Source organism: Dermacentor albipictus, chromosome 1, assembly GCF_038994185.2.
Source record: "Dermacentor albipictus isolate Rhodes 1998 colony chromosome 1, USDA_Dalb.pri_finalv2, whole genome shotgun sequence".
Lineage (NCBI taxonomy): Eukaryota > Metazoa > Arthropoda > Arachnida > Ixodida > Ixodidae > Dermacentor > Dermacentor albipictus.
The window spans coordinates 420,974,777-420,999,959 of record NC_091821.1 but is presented as its reverse complement, the minus strand read 5'-3'; the positions used below and the strand labels follow the sequence as shown (position 1 = coordinate 420,999,959).

The following is a 25,183-nucleotide window of genomic DNA, read 5'->3' as shown; positions in this document are numbered from 1 at the left end:
CTCGTTGATGGGAGGGTGTGCATTTCTACGTGTGAACAATGGCGATTCCACTTAGCTGTTCACACACAGAATTTTTTTTATAAGCTCAATTTTTGGCACTTCCATTTCATGCTTCTCTTTCCGAATAATTTTTTGGAACAAAGCTTCACGAGATGGCCATGCTGCTTGGGATGCTATCAGATATTGGGTTCTTTTAATTCTTTGCAGGGCCAACTTTTTACAATCTTTAGGTAGTTTGGAAAAGTGACGAAAATTAAGTCTCTGTAAACACAAAGTCATTCACAGCATGTTGAACACAATGGAAATAGCTGTTATGGCCTCCTTCATGGCTCAAATGATGGACAACATCGAGTGTGACCAATATCAGCTCAGGTGCAGCCAAAAAATGTTAGCCCACCTGAAGATTTAATTTTTAGTGTGATATGTTTTAGCTGAGCATGCTAACCACTAGACTACACCTGTGGGGCTACTTTTTTTCAGAAACACTGGATCCCTGTGTTTAAGGTCAACATTTAACGTCAGCTGTACCAAAATTTGTTATCAATTAATAGTGTGTACTATTGAAGCCACCTTTGCAAAAATGCAGAGCTGGTAATTGTCTAATTTATTAGCAGCCTTGAATTAGTGCCTAAGGAGACAATGTCTGCACATGGTGGCTAATGGATACAAGCAAATCCCAGACCGTGGCCTCTCAAGATTTTCAATGCGCTGCTGGTTCTAACTAACATCGGAGGTTATCTTGAAGAGCTGCACTTGTTTTCATTGCTCTGGATTCTGTTTTCCTGCGAGTGGTAATGGCGCAATTTTTTCTTTTCTTTTTTTAATTTGGGTCTCTAAAATGTCTGTTTTTATGAGCTTTTTATGACATTCCCACTCATGCTTCAAATGTAAAATTTGGTGCAACTGCTCTTTACTACTAGGCCTTTTATGTGGTCATAAAAACTGGTGCAGTTCGCTTTTAAGACTTAACAGTTGTGCCTCATTGCAAAGGCGCTCGCAATTGTTACAATTAGGCACCACCGTCGCCAAAGAAGTATAACTGATTATATTTTTGTAAGACCATGTTGAGATATTATTTTTATACAGTAGAGAGGAACAAAAAGAGGACTGCAACAGCAAAAAATGAAAAAATGGAAGAAAATGAAATACCGAGACCTGGCACCATGTCAAAAATGCCTCTCAATGCAGGAGGTTCAATGGAGGAAAGGAGGATGAGAATTGTGGGAACTGGGGCACTCAATGTTTTAGTAACAACCATATGAAGCTAACAGACAATAAATTCAAGAAAATAATTAGGAAAATTATCTGCACTTGAACCTTCAGGTAGCATGCAAGAGATTACTTGCCATTTGTCAGCTTCTAAAATCACGTTAGATGTGATGCCCGAGGTTGAAAATATGTTCCACATCTGCTACCTTGGCTTTGAGTGGCACTGGCTAACGATCTCAGGGTTAGGTTTAGCACATTATAAAAAAATGCCCAAGAAAGTGAAAGAGGGGACAGCTACCACAGCAGCTTAGTTGGTAGAGCATTGCATACATCGCATAGAGCTTGTGGGCATGGCTTCCACTGGTGGTGAATTGTCTCATCTTCCGCTTCCAGCTAACATGTTTAGCCCTTTAAGGATGAGACATATAAATATGTGAAAAAAATTGTTCATTTTCCATCTAAATGTGCAAAAAATTTAGCAAAATCTTTTTTTTTTTTTAGCAATAGAGGAAAATAGGGGAGCCGTAAACTTGCAAAGGCTCATGGGATGCATTGTCTGCTTGAAGTTTCCGTATCAAGAGATGACGATTCCAGTGCATGATTCTTCGTTCACGGGGCTGGTCGCGCTTGCTCTCTGTGCACTTTCATTGCAAAGTATGGGCCGCTATGCTGATTTCTAGAGCCCTTGGTGGTCGCATCGATGACTCACCATAAAATCTGAGCATAGGCAGTCATTTAAAATAATTTCTTTAGCCGACTCGATCGAACATATGAATTAGCTATACATGCTGTCGCAGTTTTGTGCGTATCTTGAATAACGAGTTGCACTTTCTTGTTCTCAAGTGAATTCTGCTCGTGTCAATGACATTTTTTTTTTTACTTATTTCAACTCAATTTCACTAGGATGACTCAAACACGCATGCTTTAGTAGCGGAGGGACTATAAGTGGGGTGGCAGTTCCAATCCAAGCTATTATTTGGCACAGATGTTTTGAAACACCATTTAAACGAGCACCTTGCATGGTGTAGTGGCCTTAAATTGGTGTTCGATGCAAGATGAGCTAGGTGTACTGGGAGGTTTGAAAAGATGTAGACCGTAGTTTTTCTAGCATATTTTGTGAAAAGTACACAAGGCAAGAAAAACTAGCCTAATGATCACAAAGCTGCAATGTTTTCCGTATGCAGAGACATCGAAAGATAATAAGACAGACTCAAGCGTGTAGGGAAGCCAATTGCTGTTGACGAACACTTCTAGCATGCCTCACGTTGAATATCTCACACAATTATCACGAAGTGTCTGAAACGCAAGGGGTATACTGCAGCTTTGAACGCGTTGGAGACTTTTCTAACAAATGTTTTGGGGAAGTTGGAGAAAGAGATGCTACACTAAAACATGGTTAGACCATGCTGATCACATGGTTACCATCTTGTTATTAATCATGTTCCAGGAAATATTATCAGTAATGTGGACAGAAAGTTATGTTACAAAACAACACATGCGTGATTCAAATGTAAATATTGCAAAACGTATAAAAGTTCGCTGTAAAAAGTATTTTTCTTAGGGAAAGCCAAGGTTCTTAGCAGTTATGCACACTTGTGTAACGGGATTTATCAATGGCTACGGCAGGTGAACACGTCTGTGTATACTACTGTCTCTAGCACAAATATGATATTCACGATTGAAATGTTATAAAATACCTCACATCATTGATGTGAGAACAAGTGTGATTCGTCATTCGAGATAAGCACGGAACTGCAGCAGCACACATTGTTAATTCACGTGCTCTTTCTATCAGCTAAAAAGAATAATTTAAACGACTACTTATGCTCAGATTTCATGGTCACTCATCGATGCGACCACCAAAGGCTCTAGAAATTAGGATTCCGGGTGATACCTTGCAATGAAGGTGCACAGAGAGCAAGCACGACTGGCCTCTTGAACGGAGAGTCGTGCACTGGAACCATAATCTGCTGAACGAGAAGCGCTGAGCAGATGATGCTTCCCATGAGCCTTTGCGAGTTTATGCCTCACCTGTTGATAGGCCTAAAGATGGAAGTGGGCTTCACCCCAAGCCACCAGTGGCGTCAGGTCCGTTCTATTAGCCTACACCACTGTGAGCAACCAGTTCACGGTGGTTCAAGGAAAGTTCAGAAATTGCGCAGCTCGATTTCTGCGGTGCAGGCAAAGCGCGGCACTCTAAATTAATGCCTAGGTGCGGAGGCAGTGCAAGCATTTTGTTTTGTCCGGCTAATGTGCATGGAGTGCGAAAGTTTGAGAGGTCCTGAACTGCTGGCATGAACGACTTCTGAGGCGCAAATATGTCCGCATTTGTGTAGACATGGCAGGCGCATGTAAGCAGGGTTTTAACGGCACTTGCGGATGTATGCTGTGTCGTCTGCTGTTCTGCTGCTTCGTGCTGTACACGGTCGTCCACTTCCAATTTGAACACGGCTCCGGGCGGCCGGCGAGGCCGGCGCTCCGCGGAGCGCCGTTCGCGGGCGCCGGGGTAACTAACGCGCCGGCGCACTGGCAGCCAAAACCGTGGCCGGAGCCGCATCGTCTGCTACAGCGCGTCTGCACTAGTGTGCGCTGGCGGCTGCGGCCACGCTTGTGGCTGCCAGTGCGCCGGCGCGTTAGTTACCCCGGCGCCCGTGAGCGGTGCTCCGCGGAGCGCCGGCCTCGTCGGCCGCCCGGAGCCGTGTTCAAATTGGAAGTGGACGACCGTGTACATCTGCACCAAGTTGGCACCAACAGCAGACAGGGTGCAGCAAAATCGTGAACCGTCGTGCATCTTTTGAAACAAATGGTGCATTTAAGGAGGTGCCATTGCTGCGCTGGTGAAATGAACAGCAGGATGCAGCACATCGTGAACTGGTTCAGGTGGTGCAGGCGAATTGAACATACCTTTCATTTAGAATTTCTACAGACAGCTCTCGTCATGCGTGAACTAGACGTGTATACTTAATTTAATTTACATGACATGTGTAACACTTCTGCAGCTGGAGATCTTGTATCAGCCTATCTCCTCGGACCGTGCTTTCAAAATAAAGCAAATCGCATGCCAAACTTTCTTTTCCCGTGTTCCTGCTTTAAGCTGACAAGTGATGCTTGCTGCCTGTCATTTAGAGTATTTAGCCAGAAACTTCATACTCAGTACCAAAACTCTGCAAGAAAAAAAAATTTCTGGTAGGTTGTCTGCAGCCAGCACTTGTTCATAAAGGGTTGATTAAACATTTCAACTAAAACACACTGTGAAAGTATCTTACCTCTACAGAATCAGATTATCCTATATTAGTTTCTGCATGTCATCCAATTATATATATTTGCTAAATGTATCTTGCCTAGTTTTATTATTTTATTGAAATAGTATTATGCCACAGACAGTGCTTGTCTGTGGTTTTTGTGTCCTTGTGTCTTCGTCTTTTTCGCGCTGTTTCACCTCAGTTCTAAGTATGAACCAACTATCCCTCATCAAGATCTTACTATGCTTATTGTAGCATACCATTGCATTCTTTATATTCCAGTGGACACTATTGATTGTCTGATGTACTACCTAGAATGCTGACCTTGTCAGAAGACATGCAATGCTTGCCACCTTTTGTTGCATCTTGTGGCCATATCGCATACATGTCTGAATAAACATGGTATAGAAATTTTCTCTATGCCTTCCTTGGCTTCGTTGACTGCTCACTTTAAATGGTTGATACTGAAAAAAGAAGAAGGAATGATGAGCCATAGACAGCATTTCTTTAAAGTTGCACTAGCTTTTGAAACTGCTTACATATTTTTTTACCTATCATTGTGTTGGCTTTGTAATAAGTGCCAAACATATTGAGTTTTATGTAGGGATGCAATGGGAAACGGTCAGTTGCAGTTGCCTTGAACTGTGGCTTTACAACTTGGTTGCAGTGGTTTCGAAGTTGATGTGCCACGAAGGAACTCTGCTCTGGCCAGGGCACTTGCTTTCATCCTGTGGCAGGTGGGCGACTCAAACAAGGCCATCGTGGCAAAGTAAGCAAGTTCATTCGTCACTTGTACATGGTCCAATATATGGTATTGTTTTCCTGTGCAGCCCAACTGGAGTCAACGTAGCCCAGACTGATGGCATCTTGGCAAGTGATGGCATCATAGAAACTGTGAGTTAGTTGTTATATGTGGATTAGTCGGCAGTCACTGTAAAAGCTAAACTAACTCTCTCTTTACAGCTGACGCTGTCAACATTCACATCAAAGGCGGCATTGCAAGAATACTACAGTTCCTGCATATTTAAAGTGAGTGTTCTTAACGCATACAGGAATGCTTTTTTTTAACATTGAGTTACAAGCATGACCGGCTGCTCTGTTGCCACTCCATGGTGTTCATACAGCTCAAGAAATGATGGATGCAGAAAGGCAAGGACCTGGCCTAACGAAACCTAAAACCAGATACTACTTTCTTTTTTTGCCATTCTAGATCTATCATCTGTTGTGTTGTGTGGCCACTGTAGACAGCATGTAACTTTCCGAGATTATCATCCTTTAACCAGCCCCTACAGAAGGGTGCAGAGATTAAAGTGAATCACCTGACCAAATCACTAAAAGGTACAGCATATAAACATGAAGGGGCCTTGGAAACCTGTTTGTCTTATCAGACACTCAAGTTAAGAGAAGTTGGCTGTATCAAGGACAGAAGGTACCTTAACTTATTAGAGAATTCAGCTTGATGGAGTTGGTCTTAAATGGAGTCTATCGTAACCTACGTGCCTAGAGGCACATTGGCAGTGGTACTTGCAATAGTCTATCAGTTGTCTTATGCACTCACATACTTTCATTCTTCAGTACATTGTACTGACAATGGCATTTTCGTCCTTGCAGCTGCAAGAGGAAAATTGTTCAAGCTGCGTTGCTTTCTTGATATCTGTCCTAATGACACATGGCTTCGAAAGGCAAGCTTTCTATGCAGTGCTTTCCTTTTTTATATGTCTTCACACGTGTGCAGTAACATTTTAAATGATTAAGTGTGTTTTTTTAACTCCTTTAACTAATAGGATACGTGAAGAAATGGATGAAAGAAACAGCTCACTTATTGGAAAACACAGTCACTGTAACCAAGTGAGTTCTTCTTTATTTATCGTAGAACTTTGTTCTGCATGCCTTATGTGCGTGCGATTGTCATTGCAGCTGAACAGAACAAGCAACTGGGAGCGAAAAACGGGGACGACCATGCACCAGTTATCATTATTTCTGTTGCCTTCATGACCTTGGAATTATTTTGACAAAGCTAAACTCTGATAATATTACAATAATATTAGGCATCTGCAGCAGCTGTCAGACAGTTAACAGTGGCTGTTCTCAACGAAATGAACACTGCCCTTATTGCTGGCTGTGACCATGACTTTGCAATCATACAGAGCTAGTTTCAGACCCCTATTGTGCTTATGCATATGTTAGTGTTCATTTTGATTCTGTTCACAGCATGGACAGGCTTAAGAAAATAAGGGGTAGCATTGTTTCACTCTCTGCCTTTACCTTATATCCTCAAATTTGTGTGCACATTGAACACCATAGAAATGAGAGCTAGCAAGTTGCTCAAGCTTCTTGCCCTTCTCTAGTCAGTCATACATTTGTGGAGCATGCTACAGGGCTACCCACACTGCTTCCATGACAGCCCATCACCACGCGCCATACCATTTTACTACCCTATTGTAAATCTGTGCTGTTAAATTTTCACAAATAGTGAACGGTTAGGGAAAGATTGGTCTCGCACGCATGTTATGGGAACACTTTTCCCAATAATGCTGCTCTCTAGTGATATAAAGGTTCTGCAGAGGTTAGTGCCCAAAATTTTACTGTAGGATGAAAGCATAAAAAAAAATGGTTATTGTGGTTTTTGCAAAGGGGAGTGCAGAAGCACTGTGGAAAACTAGACATAGACAGGAAAGTAAGTATATCTTCAGAGGCAAACCACCAGGAACATTATTGCGCATGCGCTGCCATCGAGAATTGTCAAAAAAGTTTGCATTTCTCATATGTATAAAATTTGCTGAACAAAAGGAGCATGCATCACTACATCAATAATGACAGCTAGTGTAGGTGATAGCAGCAACGGCACGTGCAAGTTGCCTGACAGAAATCATTCCAAAAAACCATTGTGGGGGAGGGGGACAGAGGAGGGGGTGTAGAAACTTCAGCGAAGGGCAAGGAACATAAATTCCTTATCCATCAGATGCACTGACGGGGCACTAATACAAAGGTTAGCATGAGCGTGAATCTGACCAGCCTCGAGGATTTCCCTTTGGAGTCTGCCTTTAGATCTGATTACAATCTCGGTTTTATCGAGAAGTGGTTTACAGCCTCAGTTGACCTCCTCTCCACAACTCCTCTCAAGCTTTCTTGGTTGTGCGCCCTTGCAAACGGACATAAGAAGAACATGACCTGTGAAATGAAACACACGAAACCGCTCACCTCCTGTGCCACCGAAGTGGTATACAAGATGCCCCTCTACTGTGGGAAAGTTCACAATGGGCAGACGGGGCACTGTCTCGGTGACAGGCTAAGAGATCATTCTTCATCTTTAAAGGCCCTGAGCAACTCTGTGCACTGCAGGGATTGTGGCCGTAAGCCCTTTTTCGATAAAACCGAGATTATAAGCAGATCTAAAGGCAAGACTCAAAAGGAAAATCCTCGAAGCTGGTCAGATACACGCTCACGCTAACCTTTGTATTAGTGCCCCGTCAGTGCATTTGATGGATAAGGAATTTACGTTCCTCACCCTTGGCTGAAGTTTCTACACCACCTCCTCTGTCCCCCAACCCCCGAAGGTGTTTTGGAATGATTTCTGTCAGGCCACTTGCACGTGCCGTTGTTGCTATCACCTACACTAGCTGTCATTATTGACATAGTGATGCATGCCCCGTTGTCAGGCAATTTGTATATATATAAAATTGTAAACTTTTTTTCACAATTCTCAATGGCAGCACATGCACAGTAACATTCCTGGTGGTTTGTCTCTGAAAATATACTTAGTTGAAAGTGAGTGTCTTTCTTGTCCACGTCTCCGTAACGCTTCTGCATTCCCCATTGCAAAAATAATGTCAAACCAACTAGCCCAACAGTTTACTATTCTAAAGATTATTATGGTATTTGAGCAAGCCCTGTCAGTGCTAACTTTGCCAGCACTGCTCTTCATTAGCAGCAGCAAAGTGGCTTTCACCCAATTGCCTTGGTTCAGTTGTCATTCAGAGTTTATTGCTACCTTTCTGCACATTTAACATTGATCAGGCGACCAGTCTGTGGCTGAAAAGTGCACACTAATTAAGCATTTTTCAATGTCCAAGAGTGGCTTAATTGTCCTGGTTGCGTCTTTAGAATTGCTAGTAAGTACGGCAGGGCATGGCACTGCCTGAGGTACCTGACGTTTCTACGCAGGCGTGAGTAAGAGTGGGTGCGAGAACGAAAATCTGGGTGCTTTTGCTACTTTAATAACTGACTTTGCCTAGGCACCACGGAGGAGAAGTTTCTTTGCTCGTATTGTATGCATTTGTTGCCTAGGCATGCCGGCACTGCAGAGTGGGGTCGAGTTTACTTATGCTCGGACGTTGGCTGCCGGTGCAGTGAAGCAGGTGAAGCAGTGGGCATGGATGTTCCATTTGGTAATCATTGCGTCTAAAGGTACGTTGGACAGACTTTCTCGCGCCTGCATGCAGCGCCGGTGCTGAGTCAGTTGTGCCAGATTATTGGCTTTGCGTCTTGCCTACGCTAGGTTAGGTTAGCGTAAAAGGCGTTACGGTGGCACGGCGCATTCTCCTAGTGGTTCCGTCGTGTGGATTATTGTCTTTGCATCTCAGCCACGTTAAGTTACGTTAATGTTAGGTTAGGTTAGCGTAAAAAGCATTTGGGTGGCATGACTTATTCTTACAGTGGTTAATCCATGAGGATTATTGTCTTTACGTCTCGGCCATATTAGGTTAGGTTAACCTTACGTTAGGTTAGGTTAGCATAAAAGGCGTTAAGGTAGCTTGGCATGTTCTCATAGTGGTTGCAGGGGCATCGAGCATCACCGGTGGCCTTTCAGCCAGTTGTGTTCAATCGCGGTTGATAAGGTGCTCTGCCTCCTAGATATTCAATATATGTAGCCCGGCCTATATACGGTCCCTACTGCTCCCATGGAAACATCTGTGATGTTATTTTAAAGGTACATTGCCGTAAGGTGCGAGAAAGGTATGATCTGGCACAACTGACTTACGAGCATTGCAGGTGCAAGACACTCTGTCCGACACAGCGATTGCCAAATGGAGCATCGGTTCCCACTGCTTCACCTGTTTCACTGCGCCAGCAGCCAGCGTCCGAGCGTAAACAAGCTCAACCCCACTCCACAACGCTGGCTAGGGACTAAAGACAATTGCATACAACACCCGCAAAGAAACTTATCCTCCATAGTGCCTAGGCAGCGTCAGATATTCAAGGAGCAAAAGCCCCTACCTTTTCTCTCTTGCACTCGCTCTTACTCACCCATGCGCACATATGTCCGGCATCTCCAGAGATGCCATGCCCCGTTGTACATGCTTGCAAAGTCTTGCCCTGGTTTGGTGGGAAGGGGTTCTTGCTTTAATTTTGTTGAACTCTGCCATTCAACAATTATATGTACACCGAAACTGGCAGTATGGGGAAAAGTCAGGAAATCTCATTCTTTTAGAACCTCATGAAGGTGAAAAAGAAAAAGCTATCTTCTACAAAAAATAAATAAATAAATAAACACACTGTAAAGGTTGCCTGTGCATTCTTGCACTGTTAAAGGGCAACTCTGGCATATTTTTTTTAACCATATTTGAATTTTGTCATCTTCAAATGGCATTGACAGTCCTGTCAACAGTAGGGTAGTTAAATTTGTTTAGACACTCATAAATAAATTTAAATAACCGATAAGCAAAGGGCTGAAATCGAAACTGGTAGTTGCTTCATGTGATATCTATGATGAATCGATGACATCAGATCCTACACTACCATAACGTAAACACTTAGAATGCAGGCTAAGCACAAAGTGCACATGCTGCTAATGTAAAAAAAAGTGAACCTGGCGATGTGTTCTGATGATATGGGGAGCTTTTCCAGCTCTTTCGAGCTAGACAGCAGCGATTTCAGCAACAATTTTGCTGATGGTATGGGCGATGAAAGATCGGCATTTGCTTTTGCGCCACCGCCTCCGCCGCCGCATGAGACAGCTGACATGCCCAAGCTCAACACACTGTTCTGCACCAAGACAAAGAGAAGCACTGGCTATCACGTCTATCCAAACTATGATTGCCAACCGCCGTTGTCTCGTAGGAAAAGTAGCCAGCCTTGTCGTTTCTGGGCAAAGTGGCAGTATAGGCTCTGACGTCACAAATGCAGGGTGGCCAGTAAAGAGTCATACATTCATAGGCATAAGACGGGGACACGCAACCAATATTTAAAATTCATTCTCAGGAAAACTAACTAAATGACTTGCATTTATATCACATGGCAAGATAGCCAGAGTGCAAAAGAGAATGTATATTCAAAATTTTGTTAAAGTCAGTGGACATTGAAAAATCGCCGGAGTTGCCCTCTAAGTAAACCACTGTACGGACATTAAGCCCTAAAATTTAGATTTTATTTTGATGTTTTAATGAAAGCTGACTAAAGTTTTGTGACAGGCATTAGGCAACCTAAAGACAGCCTGAATTATATGTACTTGTTCTTGCAGCTTATGAAACTTTATAATTCGGGTTCGTATTCACAAAACTCCTCTTAAACCCTGAAGTATAATATTATTTTTACCAAAACAGACCTTACTTTACTTTTATGCCTTCTTTTCAAACTTAACTCCATCAAAAACCCTTCTGAAGCTTTTTCAGCCAATTTGCTTCACGTTTTAAGCATCAAAACCTGATTTTACCTCTTCACTATGCAATATATGTGTACTGGCCACAAACAGTACAGTTAAAAAAGAGGAAGAAGAAACTTTATTGAAAAATAGTCCGGCAGTTCCTGCTGTGAGAAATTATTTATTCTACCCTGTTTCAAAATCAACTATTCTGCGAAGCAATGTTCTTCACCAAAGAACATTCTTCATGCATTCTTGCACTTCTAAGGCAGGTCATAAATTCACTTCATGAAGCATGGAACAGTGCAGAGAGCTTTGCCACAGGGCTTGCATCTCTTTATAGTTTCTTTCCGAAGCTGCTATTATAATCCTGTTCACTCGAAGAGCAAAAGTATAGTGCATTGCTCTCACTTTCACCGTCAGAGTTGAGCAGTGGCTTTCTTCTGCACATGCGACCCACGCGAGATGTGCCATTGGCAGACGCCATCATTCCAAATCTGCCAATAGGTGCAAAAGGCACACGATTCCACAAACATGGTCTTTGAGCGCTGGCACCTACGTAATAGAAAACAAATACCACAATAGACACGCCTCTCCAGCGCTGATGGAATGACTGCCATCTGTGTTGTAGAACATGAATCAATGCGGCCGTCGAAGTGCTAAAAAATTCTTACGCCTTTGTAGTAAAACAGAAAAGAGGAACATAACAGGAGATTTTAAACGCTGGCACTACAGCCTTCTATGTAGTAGAATAAAAACTAAGTGGACGTGCTGAGCTCATACAAATCGCTTTGAAAACAGGATTATTGGCGTTCAGCAGCTGAACTTGTCCAAAGCAAAATTTACGAGGATCCTGTTGACGAGCTAAGCTTGTCGAAAACACTTAAGGAGTTAACCAAGCACCGTCTCCAATGAGCCACCAGCATGGTGATCCTTGTAATCACACCACTTTATATCAAAAAGGACAGGTGCCAAAATACTGGTGAATGAGGAAAAAGTCCTATGTAAGATAGGTTTTGGAAATATAGGACTGGGCTAACTAGTTGCTTTATTTATGCTAATGAAAGTACTTTAACCTTAATCTCAGGTGCCTAATTGTAGGTTCTGCATGAAGAGGCCCTGCAACACTTTTTTAAAGCCTCTATTCCTGCTCTAGACATTAGCATGTCCAAGTCTTTAGAGAAAAACGAGTTATGATGATTAATGCATACAAATCTGCATTTATTGGCCGCAAGAAGGTTAAAATACAAGCAAAGTGAGAATGACACTCGACTCCAATTTTCTCATCTCCGGGTGCCTCATTTCACTCTCCCGTGACGTCGTAGTGTGGTGCCCCATGGTTACCAAGCCTGCTCAGCTGGTTGATGACGTTCCCATGGCCTCCGCACTTGGGCAGCATGCCGTCCAGTCTCGGAGGCCATGGTGTCACTTCCATGGTTACAACAGCTTCTATGAGGCGGCCATTGACCAACCGATGACATACATTGACCAATATGTATGTTATCCATGTGCTCGGCATGTTGATGTGTCATCACCGTGGTTGCAACACGTTGCTCACTGGTGTGTGATAATTAGGCGATACTTAAAATGGTTATAAATTAATGCTGTAGTGTTTCTTCTACAGTATGTGCAATATCGTGCAAACCTAAATAGCTCAGTACATTTTTAACCAATTATCATAGTGCCACACATCCATATCGTGAGGCTTCTAGTGGTGCCTGCCTACAAGATTTCTCAAGAGCATCGCAGGCCCCTTGAAAGACTGTGTGCAGCATCTCCATCCCATAGATGCTAGGCATCATTTGTGGGATGGAATTTCACTTTTTTTCCTAATTTGATGCCTGGTTTACTCCGAAAATTGGGTCGGGATAATGTAACATTTCTGTTCTAATGCTATTCCTTTTCATCCTTTGTGAATTGTCTGAGCGGCATTCTGCTTGTGTTATCAGTAGGATTAGCTGGTTGTCAGTGGTGTATGACAAGAAACAAAAAAGAATCATGAAAAAACCTTACGTTACATGTACTAGTCCTGCTATTTCAAGTAAAAAATTTAATCATGTGTATCTATAGATATTATATGTATATGGCTATTTTTTAATAGACATGGGTGCCAAAATCTGATGACGTAAATGTGGCTGATTGATATGAGCAGTATGTTAATTTTTCATGTGCAATATCATAAATTGCACTGCAGGTGTCTCTTAAGCTCAATGCCACAGGAATAATTACATATTGCAGTAAGGTGAGCTAGCGCTGCAAGGTTATCAGGATAACTCAGAATATGTATGTCATAGTTAAAGCAGTGTTGAAATATTCATATGAATGGATCATAAAACAGCCACAGAAAATGCTTACAGTTAGAATAAAAAACTAAAATGCAATTGCATTAGAGAGCTTGACCTTTGTCAACAATAGCAACAGGACAGCCTTGGTAATGCCAAGTTTTTGCTGCAAATTCCCGTTTGCCTAAACTTTTGCAGGAGGTTGTCAATCTTTTGCTCGTGGGCAAGGCTGTCACGAACGTCTTCGACAACAAACTGTGTTTTGGCAAAGAAGAAACAACTGTGCTGAGGGGCATCACATCGCGGTCAAACATAGGTTTGCTCTCACTCTATGAACACTACAAGTCCTGCCAGGTAGGTTGCTATGTGTGTGAGTGAGTGTGAGTGTGTGTGCGTGTATTCACATCCTGTACATATTCAAAGAGTGCGAAAAAAAATAACATTTATAAAAAGCCATAGGAGCAAAGTCTCAGTGTTATCGTTCCTTCGAGAAAGAGAAGTGGTTCATGCAAGGGAAGACCACTAAGGGCTCAAAGAGCACAATTCTTGTAATCCAGAACCTCAAGCACACTAAGTGCGGAGATTTCAGTCTAATTGCTATTAACAATGACCAAGCATGTGCACACTGTGTCCTGTCCTTCAAGAGGCACAGTTGCCATGCAAAACCAGTGAAGAATTCTGTTACACAACACCAGTGCAACGCTTATTGTTACTAATAAATTGAGTAGCAACATCAGCACTTCATGTGATTCTTGCGGTTTTGGGTTTAACTAATTGCATCCTCAGTGGCCTTCGCTCGAATGCACTGCTGTTGCTGCTGTCTTTTATAACACTGCAGGAGGAAAGGTTATGCAACTTGCTGGAATATACTTTCAATTTAGCCTCCTCTACCTGATGGGCAGTGTCCTTCAAATGATGCTGTGCCACAGTGCAGCTGCTTCTGGCGCCGTAGTAAGTTTTTCCATAGAAGTTTCATGACCATAAAGAAAAAGTTATCGAAGGGCTCTGTTTGAATTTATGTGAAGGAAGGGCTTTCACTGATGATACTGGCATTGAGGCTGTGCTTTGTTGGGCTTGTACAACATGTTTACTTGATTGTAATGTGCCCTTGGTTGTAATGTGCACAGAATTTTCGCAGCTTGAAATGAAAAATTCCATGTCCTCCACTTTAACACGCACCCCGATTTTCGTACTTAAGGACATGATAAATGCAATGCCTTTGATTCCACTCAGCTGTTTTTCATGGCAAGAGAGAGAGAGTAATGATGACGTGTTCAGGTCAATCACTCATGGCCCAGATTCACCTCCCTTGGTTAAGGGGCACAGGTCAGTGCACAAACTCAGCAGAAAGTCGAGAGCTGTGCAGGCCAGGAGAAAAAAAAATAATTGCATCCAAGTTGCAGTAAACAGGACGTCGCTCATCACCATTGTCAGAGGCCTCCTTTACACTATCGACCACTCATAACAGCTCATCTCTGGCGCCTTCTGTGGTATTTTGGATACCACACTTAAAAAATGCACCCTAATCCAGTTTAATCAACATTAATTTACTTTAACCTGCCTTTCCCCACTTTAATCCACCTTCATCTAATTGTGGGAGTGAGCCAGGCCAATTTTTTTGGTATGGGCCATCGCGTCCGGCTGACGCTGTGGCTGTTCACTGCGGGATTTCGCAGTGCGAGCCACAGCAGGTCCAGTGCCGGGAACGTGACATTGTCACCTTGTCACGTGGGTTTTCGTACCATCGGATGATAACGCTGGACGGACGCCAGATTTTTCGCTTCATGGGGCGTACAAGGCATTCACCTTAAATCTTTTCAGATCATGGCAGCCTAAAACTTGTGGAGCAGGCACAAATCTACTGCAGCTCCTACAGCTGGAATGCCATTATGCCAGACACTGTCATATTCCACCATGTTGTAGAATGCCACCATACTGGCATTCTGAGCTAATCAGACACAGTGTAGCCCCCAATTCAGCCAATCAGCGAGGACAAAATGGTGAATTTAGTAACATAGTTAAATTTGACAGTGCCCTACATGACACTCCTGCAGCTACAGTAAAATCCCGTTGCAAGAGACACTCGATTATAAGAGACATTTGAAAATGGTTTGGTTGATTTTCCTATGTTCACCATGTTAACAACATCGCGTGCAAGAGAAATGGTTACAAAAGACACTCGGTTACTAAAGACAACTTTTTTAGGTCCCTACAGTAAATTCCTCACTATTTAGAAGAGACATACTGACTCCGTGACAGAGTACCATTGAGTTGGATTTCCATCGCAGCATTAACGGTGCTGCTCCCTTTGTATCCTTGTAGTCAGACTCCGGAATCATCGCCATGTTTCCACAAGACAGCTCTGTTTGAATCGTCAGTCGCCAAACAGCTCCAAGCAGACGCGAGTGGATGTTTGACCAGCCTGGTTATCTTGCTGCGAACCTTTGCTACATCGCGACTTTGCACCTCACTCTTCGCTTGCTTTCAGCTTTGTGCCCATCACTCCATCCGCAGTTCCCCACCTCCCAGTTTCTGCTCGTGCACTTACTAGGTTGCGCATATAGGCATATAAACACTAGTGGAAAAAGGTGCACGGTGTGCCGCGCAAGAAGCCGTGCAAGAAGCTGCAAGTAGCTACAAGGCAGCTTTTCCTTGCCGCAAGAGGGATCGGTGCTGGACCGATTTTTTGCTACCTTCCGCGGCAGCTAGTGTTCCGCGAACTGGCGACCAATGAGAGCAACATGACGTGTGCAGGGGAAACTAGTAGGTTTGTTTGATTTAGAAAAATGTGCACAGCACCACAGACGAAAAGGTGCAGGGGGTGCCAGTTATGGTGTGCCGGGCTGCACCCGCTCGCTGCAAGGTTCAAGGGTGCACTGCACCGCAGCGGCACCTTGTCTTGCACCCCATTCAGTCGAGCACGGGTATGCAGGGTGCACTGCTGCAGCTCAGGAAATCGAAGGCCTAGGTGCAGTGCACCGTGAATAGGTGCAGAAGGTGCAGAGAAACCTGGCTGAATCGGATAGACCTAGTATCATGCAGACCCACCCAACCGCTCGGTTCGTACTCATATGTGATATCAGCCAGAGCAGTCGTTTTGTACTACCGTCTGCTTGTGTTAGCTCTTGCTCGCACTTGTTTTGGTCTCGTCTACGCTTGTTTTGATTATCATTGTCTGCAATTGTTTTTTAAAGCCAAGCTTTCTTTGCCTCTTCCTTCGACTATCCCACTACTGCTGCTGCTGTGGCTGCTGCTGTCAGGCGTCAGAGAGGAGGGGGGGGGGGGTCACAGCGAGTGCATACATTACAAGAGCGAGTCAGAGGAAAGGCGATGCTAAAAACTCGTTTTCACACCGCCACGTCTTATGTGCACCATGCCTTCTGGAGTTCCCTGGCCGTCGCCACATTAGTCTCTTGACAGCTGTAATTATCCGTGACTGCCTCGGAAGCACTGCAGAATCTGCAGCACTTTCCTTTCTACTAAAGTGCGAGTCCAGAGTCCAGAGGGGAGGTAGATAGAACTGTAGGGAGCAGGGAGGAAAATAGGCACTTACCATACAAGGGAGGGAGAAGGTGACGTGAGAAGGCAGGCAAACCCTACTACTACTATAGGACTGCAGTTGCATTGCGGGGAAACTGGATAAGCTTAAGTTAGAGGTACAGTACAGTATGTTGCTGCTATTTCTGAAAAATAAGCACCATGCAAATATGTCAAGCGGACAAACTACGTAGGGCATGCAGAAGCAGAGCCAGATTAATTAAAGCACACCACAGGGTCCAGGCAACACTACAGAAGCGGCCAACCGTAATATCAACACTTCTGTGCCCGCCGCATTAGCTTTGTGGCTATGGCATTGCTAGAGGCCGTGGATTTGATCCCAACCGCGGCAGCCACATTTCAGTGGGGGCGAAATAGAAAACAAACGTGCACTTAGATTTTGGGACACGTTAAAGGACATCACGGTCTCAAAATTAATCTGGCGTCCGCCACTTAGGTGTGCCTCTGATTGAGGTTTTGATTGAGGCTTTGGCACATACAGCCCCATCATCCAATTTAAGTTTAATACTTCTGCCACAATGCAATGTGCCATGTGAGGCATTGACTATGCTCAACCATCCCAGAGGTTATGAAATTTGCCGCACAACAATGCCTCAAGCAAACACCTCTCCCTGTTTGCTCCGTGTACCATGCAGACAGACCGCAGTGGTGCCCGCAAGGTAACGTTTAACATCAACTCAACACTCTCGTGTTAGACTAAACGTTGAAGAAATTAAGCTTTAGTCATCAACATTACAGCTAGTTATTGTCAATCAAAGTATCCAGCACGGAATGCTTCGCTTACATTGATTCCCACAGTGCGTGGGATCTGCATAATTTTTACAATGGGGAGTAAACTGAGACATCTCGAATGGAAAGGTTTTTGGAGACAGGGCGCCACATCCGATTCTGTTTGAGAAGATGGGCCCTGAATACAAGGATGCGGCGACGACACCCAGTACTGCATTCTCATTGTCTCTTGAATGCAGCGGCAACGCAACAGGAGGGAGCACACATGATTAGCGGCAACAACGTCGTCATCTTCGTAAGACATAACTCAGGTTAAGAACGAAAAACTTAAACACAGCGCCGATCTGGCAGCAGACAAAGGAAAAGGCACACGACATCTCACAACTACGTGCAGTGTAAAAGAGAGGAGGCGAGATTTTCATTCTACTACGTGACTGCTGCAGTGGCTCAACACCAGTTGGCGTGGCCGCTCTGCCGCAGCTGTGTTTTGCCGCTGCCGGCGCGCGTTTTTCTGCTAGTGTGTATGCCCCTTAACTGAACGGCAGATAAAAGCGCTGTTATGCTAGAACTAAAAACAGCCAACATAAAAAAAAGGAAAATGAATGTGGCATAGTGTGTACGTTCGCCTGTTAACAAACGTTAGATTCCCCAGGAGTTGTACGGTACGGAGTAGCCGCGCGCCGTTTGTGCACACAGCTAGCAAGGTCAATCCACATGGTCGCAAAGGTGAGGATGAAGTGCAGTTCCAAACCAATGAGCAGTGACATTAATTACGGTCATGTGACTGAAGTGCAACTACACCTCGGGGAGCAAAACACCAGTTTATGAAAATTATGCATCCAGTACGTCACCGATGGAAACATTTGAAAAAGTACAGATAATCAACGTAATTACAATTAAAAAGTGAATTCACAGGCTGCTTTTTTACATCCACAAATAATTTTGAGTACCAAACTGATCATAGGATAGTGAGATCTAGTATTCACCTGAATTTGAAGAGAGAGTAAGATTGGTCAAGAAGAAACAGGGCAACCTAGACAGTGTAAGAATAAAAGCGGACTAGTTCAGGCTGGTACTTGCAAACAAATATGCAGCCTTAGAAGAGCGAGACGTAGAGGATATAGATGTAATGAATGAAACCGTAATTAGGCTGGCTTCAGAAGCAGCACTTGAAGTGGGAGGCAATGCACCAAGGCAACCAGTAGGTAAGCTCTCCCAATCAACGAAGGACCTAATAAAGATACAACAAAGAATGAAACAGTCCAACTCGAGAGATCAGATACAAATCCCTGAAATGTTAAAACTGATCAACAAGGAGAAAATAAAGGTTATTCAAAATTATAACGTAAGAAAGACTGAGGAAGCAGTAATGAATGAACGCAGCATGAAATCAGTGAGAAGAACACTTGGCATAGGACAAGCCCAAGATGTATGCACTGAAAGATAAGCAGGACAATATCATCATCAATTTCAAAGATATAGTAAAAGCAGCGGAGGAATTCTATACTGACCTGTACAATACCCACAGCAGCCAGGACACCTCCTTTGAAAGTAGTAATGAACAGGTTACAGAAACTCATTCTGTAACTTGTCATGAATTTATTAGGGCTAAGACATTCAACGAGGAAAGGCGGCAGGTGAAGATGGAATAATAGTCAATTTAATCAAATATTGAGGGGACATCTTGCTTGAAAAGCTTGCAGCCCTTTATACAAAATATCTCACGACTTCAAGGGTCCCAGAGAACTGGAAGAATGCCAATATTATACTAATCCACAACAAGGGAGACATTAAAGAATTGAAAAATTATAGGCCCATCAGGCTTACTTCCAGTATTGTATAAAATATTCATAAAGATAATTTCCATAGAATAAGGGCAACACTTGACTTCAGTCAACCAAGCTAACGGGCTGGCTTCAGGAAGGGATACTGTGCAATGGATCGCATCTATGTAATCAATCAGGTAATCGAGAAATCTGCAGAGTTAAATCAACCTCTCTACATGGCTTTCATAGATTACGAAAAGGCATTTGATTCAGTAGAGATACCAGCAGTCATAGAGGCACTAAGTAATCAAGGAGTAGAGGAGGCTTACGTAAATATTTTGGAAAATATCTACAAAGATTCCACAGTTACCCTAATTCTTAACAAGAAAAGTAGGAAGATACCTGAAAAGAAAGGGGTCAGACAAGGAGACACAATCTCTGCCCTCCTATTCACTGTGTGATTGGAAGAAGTACTCAAGCTATTAAATTAGGACGGCTCAGGGGTGAAGATCAATGGTGAATATCTCAGCAACGTTTGGTTTGCAGATGACATTGTCCTATTCAGCAACACTGGGGACGAGTTACAACAAATGATGGAGGACCTTAACACAGAGAGTGTAAGAGTGGGGTTGAAGATTAATATGCAGAAAACAAAGATAATGATCAATAGCCTGGCAAGGGAACAAGAATTATGATCACCAGTCAGGCTGTAGAGTCTGCGCAGGAGTATGTTAACCTACGTCAATTACTCACAGGTGACCCTGACCATCAAAAGGAAACTTACAGAACAGTAAAAATGGGTTGGAGTGCACACAGCAGGCATTACCAAATCCTGACTGGGAGCTTACCACTGTCATTTTAAAAAGAAGTTTACAATCATTGCACTCTACTGGCACTAACATATGGGGCAGAAACTTGGAGGTTAACAAAGAAGCTCAATAGCAAGTTAAAGACCACGCAAACTGCAATGGAAAGAAAAATGTTAGGTGTTACTTTAAAAGGCAGGAAGAGAGTGGTGTGAATCAGAGAGCAAATGGGAATAGCCAATTATTCTAGTTTACATTAATGAATTCATTTATTCATACAACTTCATTGCGTGCCCTGCGATTTGGTGGGGTGGGCCTGAACCCCGCCCAGGTTTTGGCTAAAGGTTGTTGGCCCTTAGCGGCTTCCTTGGCACGCAGGACAGCCCAGAGTTGGTGCTGCAGGTCCGAGCTGAACAACGCAGACACCCAGCGCCAGCGGAGGCTGTCGCTCTTTGAGGCTGCATCACCGTTATCTTGTATTATAGCCGTGCACTCCCATAGGATATTCTCCAGGGTGGCTCAAGAGTCGCAATGTCTGCATTTGTCAGTCGTGTATGAACATGGGTGTATTAGGTGCATGATAGCTGGACTCGGATAGGATCTGGTCTGTAAGTGCCACCATTCGACAGACTGGTTTTTGCTTAATTTTGGGTGCGGCAGTGGGAATGTGCGCCTCTGCAATCTGTGGTGTTGTGTAATTTTGTCAAATCTGGTCATTCGAACTTCCCACTCACACTCATCGGTAATCGGTGAGGCGGGACTAACTGAGGCTCGGTCCGTCAGCTCTCGAGCCATGCAGTGCGCCGCCTAATTGCTACCATCTGGTAGGGTGTGAGCAGGTGTTCTGATGAGATCGACACATTTGTCATGGCTATTAGCTAATTTCAGGAATAGTAGTGCTTCTGGGGAGATTCAACCATTGGTGAAGTTTCGTATTGCCGTCTGGTAATCACTGATAATTATGCCTGCTTATGTTTGTGCTATGGCTAGCGCAATAGCTATTTCCTTTGCGGTTTCTGCGTGTAGTGTCTTGACTGCAGCGCTCGTCGTGCATTTTCCCTCGTAATTTACCACCACTGCTGTGTACTTGCGCTTGTGTCTGTTTCTAACTGCGTCTACAAATGGGGTGTCCTTTCCGTTACCGTGTTTCTTCTGTATATTGCGTGCTCTGCTTTCTCGTATACCCTGATGGTGGGTAGGATGCATATTCTTGGGTATTGGAGGGATGGTTATCAGGTCTCTGATGTGCCTGGGCATACATATATTTGACGCCATGTTGGGTATGATACCTTATACCTAGGCGATCCAATATTTGCCTACCTGTTTTGGTTTTCGACAGGCGTTCGTATTGTGCTAGTCGTTGTGCCTCGATTAGCTCATCCAGTGTGTTGTGGAGACCTAGCTGCAGTAGTCTATCATTGCTGATGGTGATGGAGAGTCCGATTGCTTGCTTGCTTGTAGATTTTTCTGATTAAGCAGTCTAATTTTTATTTTTCTGACGAGTACCAACGTAGGTACAATGCCACATATACTATTCTGCCTATTACGGATGCTTGGACTAAGCAGATTGCCTTCTTTAATTCCACTATGTTTGTTGGTTATTCGTTTAAGTAGCCGCATCATTTTAGATGTTATATTGTCTAATTTGTGTATGGTCTCTCCATTGTAGCCTTTACTTTCAATGATAAGGCCCAATACTCTGATCTTTTCAACCTTGGGCATGGGCGTACCATCTGGAGTGGTTAGGTGAATTTTTGGATTGTTTTGTTCCTCGTAGTTACGTGGGTTTTGGCCACATCACAATGGTACATAAATGAGGAGCTCAGATTTCTCTGCCGAACACACGTTTACATTACGAGAGGAAAAAAAAATGTAATGCGTAGGGTAGATAACCGGTGGACTATTAGAGTTAGGAAATGGATGCCAAGGGAAGGGAAGCGCAGTTGAGGAAGGCTAAAAATTAGGTGGGGTGATGGAATTAGAAAATTTGCAGACACAAGTTGGAATAACCTACTGCAAGACAGGGGTAATTGGAAATTGCTGGGAGAGGTCTTCATCCTGGAAAGGACATAAAAGTAGGCTGATAGTGATGATTATGACAATGATGATTAGAGTTATAAAGTGGGTACCAAGGGAAAGAAAGCGCTGTTGAAGATAGCAAAGAATTAGGTGGTGTGATGAAATTAGGAAATTTACAGGGATAAGTTGGAATCAACTATCGTTAGCCAGGGGTAATCGGAGATTGTTGGGAAAGGCCGTTGTCCTGCAGAGGACATAAATTATTATTATTATTATTATTATTATTATTATTATTATTATTATTATTATTATTATTATTATTATTATTATTATTTAATGAAAGGGCATGTGACACTATCGTGGTATTCGAAAGGTGGCGACGAGAAATGGCTCTCACGGGTACTTCCAAGGAGTAAAATCACTCTTGTGTTCAGACAGCAGATTACTAGATAATCGAATAAGTTTAGTACAGCCGAAAGAACATGGATAAGGAGGTACAACAGAATGCTTCTATTTTGCAATATTTTATCTGTGCTAAGCACGTATTACCATGAAGATCACGAATCAGTCTATTGCAATGTCATAGCAAATCACTGTGAAACAAGAGTAGACCTGTTTCATTCTTCTTTTCTCTTTAGAAGCGCGTAATTTTTGATGAATAATTTCTGGGCGCTTTTGTCTTTGCCCTACATGTCTGTCCTGGTTGCCTAGAGATAAGGAAGACATGTTTTTGCTGATGCTTACAAGCTTCTTTTTATTTATTTATTTATTTATTTGTAGAAGCACACATTTGATCAGTGCAGAATATGACATGATGCTATTCCTTTCTCATTGAAGGTTGGCTCATACTACAAGGATCCAAAGTACCCGATCTGGATCGTGCTGAGTGAAAGCCACTTTTCAGTGCTCTTTTCCAAGTCATTCCTGGCTCTTGCACCTGAAGACGAAAAGTTTGACCTGTTTTACTATGACGGTCTGAACAAGCAGGAAGAGGAAGTACGACTGACAATTGGTACAACCCTTTTTTTCTCTTTTCCTGGCCATATATCTTTATTTTTCTCAGAAAGTAGGGTAGCCTTAGTGTTTGTAGTAATGTTATTTTCTGTAGCTGCCACTGTCAGGAATATAGAAATTACAAACTACGAAAGCATGTGACCACTACACTGCAGGGAAAGAAATAATGGCAAGGAATTCCTAATTGATAAAAGTGCCATAACCTTAAAACAGAAGTTATTTGAAAGTTGGCTTTTCACTTAGTGCCCTGTGTCTGCCTTTTGAACGTCGCTTTTGGAATTGGCAAAAAAAACTTCAGCTTGCTGGAAGTTACAGCTCGAGTGATAGTGTGAACAAACTTTAGGAAGAACTCGGAAGCATTATCTTTTGAAAGTTGGCTTTTCACTTAGTGCAAATTGTGTTTAACTGAAAGAGAAAAGGGATGCACAGGCCCATTACCCTTGGAGCAGGCTTTCTGGCTTTTAGCTTTCGTAGAGATGCAAAGCAAGAGCGTCATTACTCATTAGCACGTCACTGCTACTGTACGGGTTGCTAAAGCTTAGTCAAGCTGTGCAGATGCAGCTTTTTTCTCTGGCCCCCCCATTTTTACAGTAACAATGTATTGTCTGTGGCAAAAATAAAATTTGTGCGTGATTGATTGATTGAGCTGCTAGTGTCTGCAAGCGCTGGAGCCTTTCAGTCCTCCAGTGGTCTGACTGCCATGCCCTAGCTTAACCTTTTGAGTGCCGGATCTTTCTGGCATTCCTGCCTGCTGTGCGCTGGAAGTTTTTTTCAGAGTGCAACAAATTCAGTTTCTTTCTAAGTAACACATTAGCACGATTTAAATTCAGATGCTCTTCGTTGGCCATATGCTGCTGAAGACTTTAATTTTTCTCATCTGAAAAAAAAACAAAACATGAGGCTCTCTGCTGTTAGCGCTAAAGACTATATAGATTCTCTGAACAAATAAAAATTAATTAATTAATTAATTGATTGATTGATGGATTGATCGATCGATTGATTGATTGATTGATTGATTGATTGATTGATTGATTGATTGATTGATTGATTGATTGATTGATTGATTGGACAACATGACCTCATTGTCGCCTTCATTGTCACTTGTAAAGACACTTCGTTGGCAACATCAAGGTCATCTGTATCGGAGTTAACATGAGTTGAATTTGTGCATCGCTCAAAAAACACGCAGGCTGTCTGCGCTGGCCTGACATGTCAAAAAAGAAGGGACGCAAGTGACACCAGCAATCAATACGCTTTGTCATGCCATCTGCCTTGTAAAAGCTAAGCCTCGTGCAGCTTGTAATTTAACCAACCTGTGTAGATGGTGCTAGGAGTTTATGGATGTTTCATCTTGGCTAATTATTTTGGTAAAAGCAGGAAGTGTGAGGACAGAGTGACATGGTTTTATGTGTGCATGGCCAGGGTTCTGTGTCGGTGCCCAGGCGAGTATACTTAGGCAGAGCACCTAAAGGGCTAAACATGTTGTTGAATGCCGAACGTCAGAAGGTCAGTGAGCGCAAGCATAAGCATGTCATGTTGACAGAAAAGCCAAAAATTATGCAGGTTTTCACACTGTTGATGGAAATGAAAGTAACAGGCATAACTATCTGTATCTGTTATCCATCTCAGAGGAACAGAGATGGATAACGTTTTGTTTATTGACGATACCACAAAGCCAAACCATAAAGCTGATACCATGGTGTTCACTGCTGTGCCTTTCCGAGTTTGTGTGCGAGTGGATGTGCATGCATTTTTTTCATTTTCTCTCATCCTTTGATCTCGTTATATATACTGAACCTGTAGTAGCATTCCAGACCTTTTCTTTGGCTAACCTCTCTACCTATCATCAAAATTAATCTCACCAATGCACACGCATATTGACATACTGGTTGATTTATACGGTTTCCTTGTGATAAATTCTTGGAATACGCAAGATGCGTGCACAGTGGGTGGTCTTTGCGGTGTGAACAACGTAATA

The 25,183-nt window shown here is 43.1% G+C and overlaps 1 protein-coding gene across 2 annotated transcripts in view; it reads left to right on the top strand.

The window, feature by feature from the left end:
* LOC135900381 (probable ubiquitin carboxyl-terminal hydrolase MINDY-4) overlaps window positions 1–25,183 on the top strand; it is a 54,761-nt gene that overhangs the window by 18,487 nt on the left and 11,091 nt on the right. For both annotated transcript variants that reach the window (XM_070532253.1, XM_065429855.2), the window contains exons 8-14: window positions 5,119–5,220; window positions 5,282–5,345; window positions 5,415–5,480; window positions 6,063–6,133; window positions 6,236–6,299; window positions 13,512–13,667; window positions 23,029–23,203. In XM_070532253.1, coding sequence (XP_070388354.1) covers window positions 5,119–5,220; window positions 5,282–5,345; window positions 5,415–5,480; window positions 6,063–6,133; window positions 6,236–6,299; window positions 13,512–13,667; window positions 23,029–23,203 — 698 coding nt within the window. The remainder of the gene's footprint in view (window positions 1–5,118; window positions 5,221–5,281; window positions 5,346–5,414; window positions 5,481–6,062; window positions 6,134–6,235; window positions 6,300–13,511; window positions 13,668–23,028; window positions 23,204–25,183) is intronic.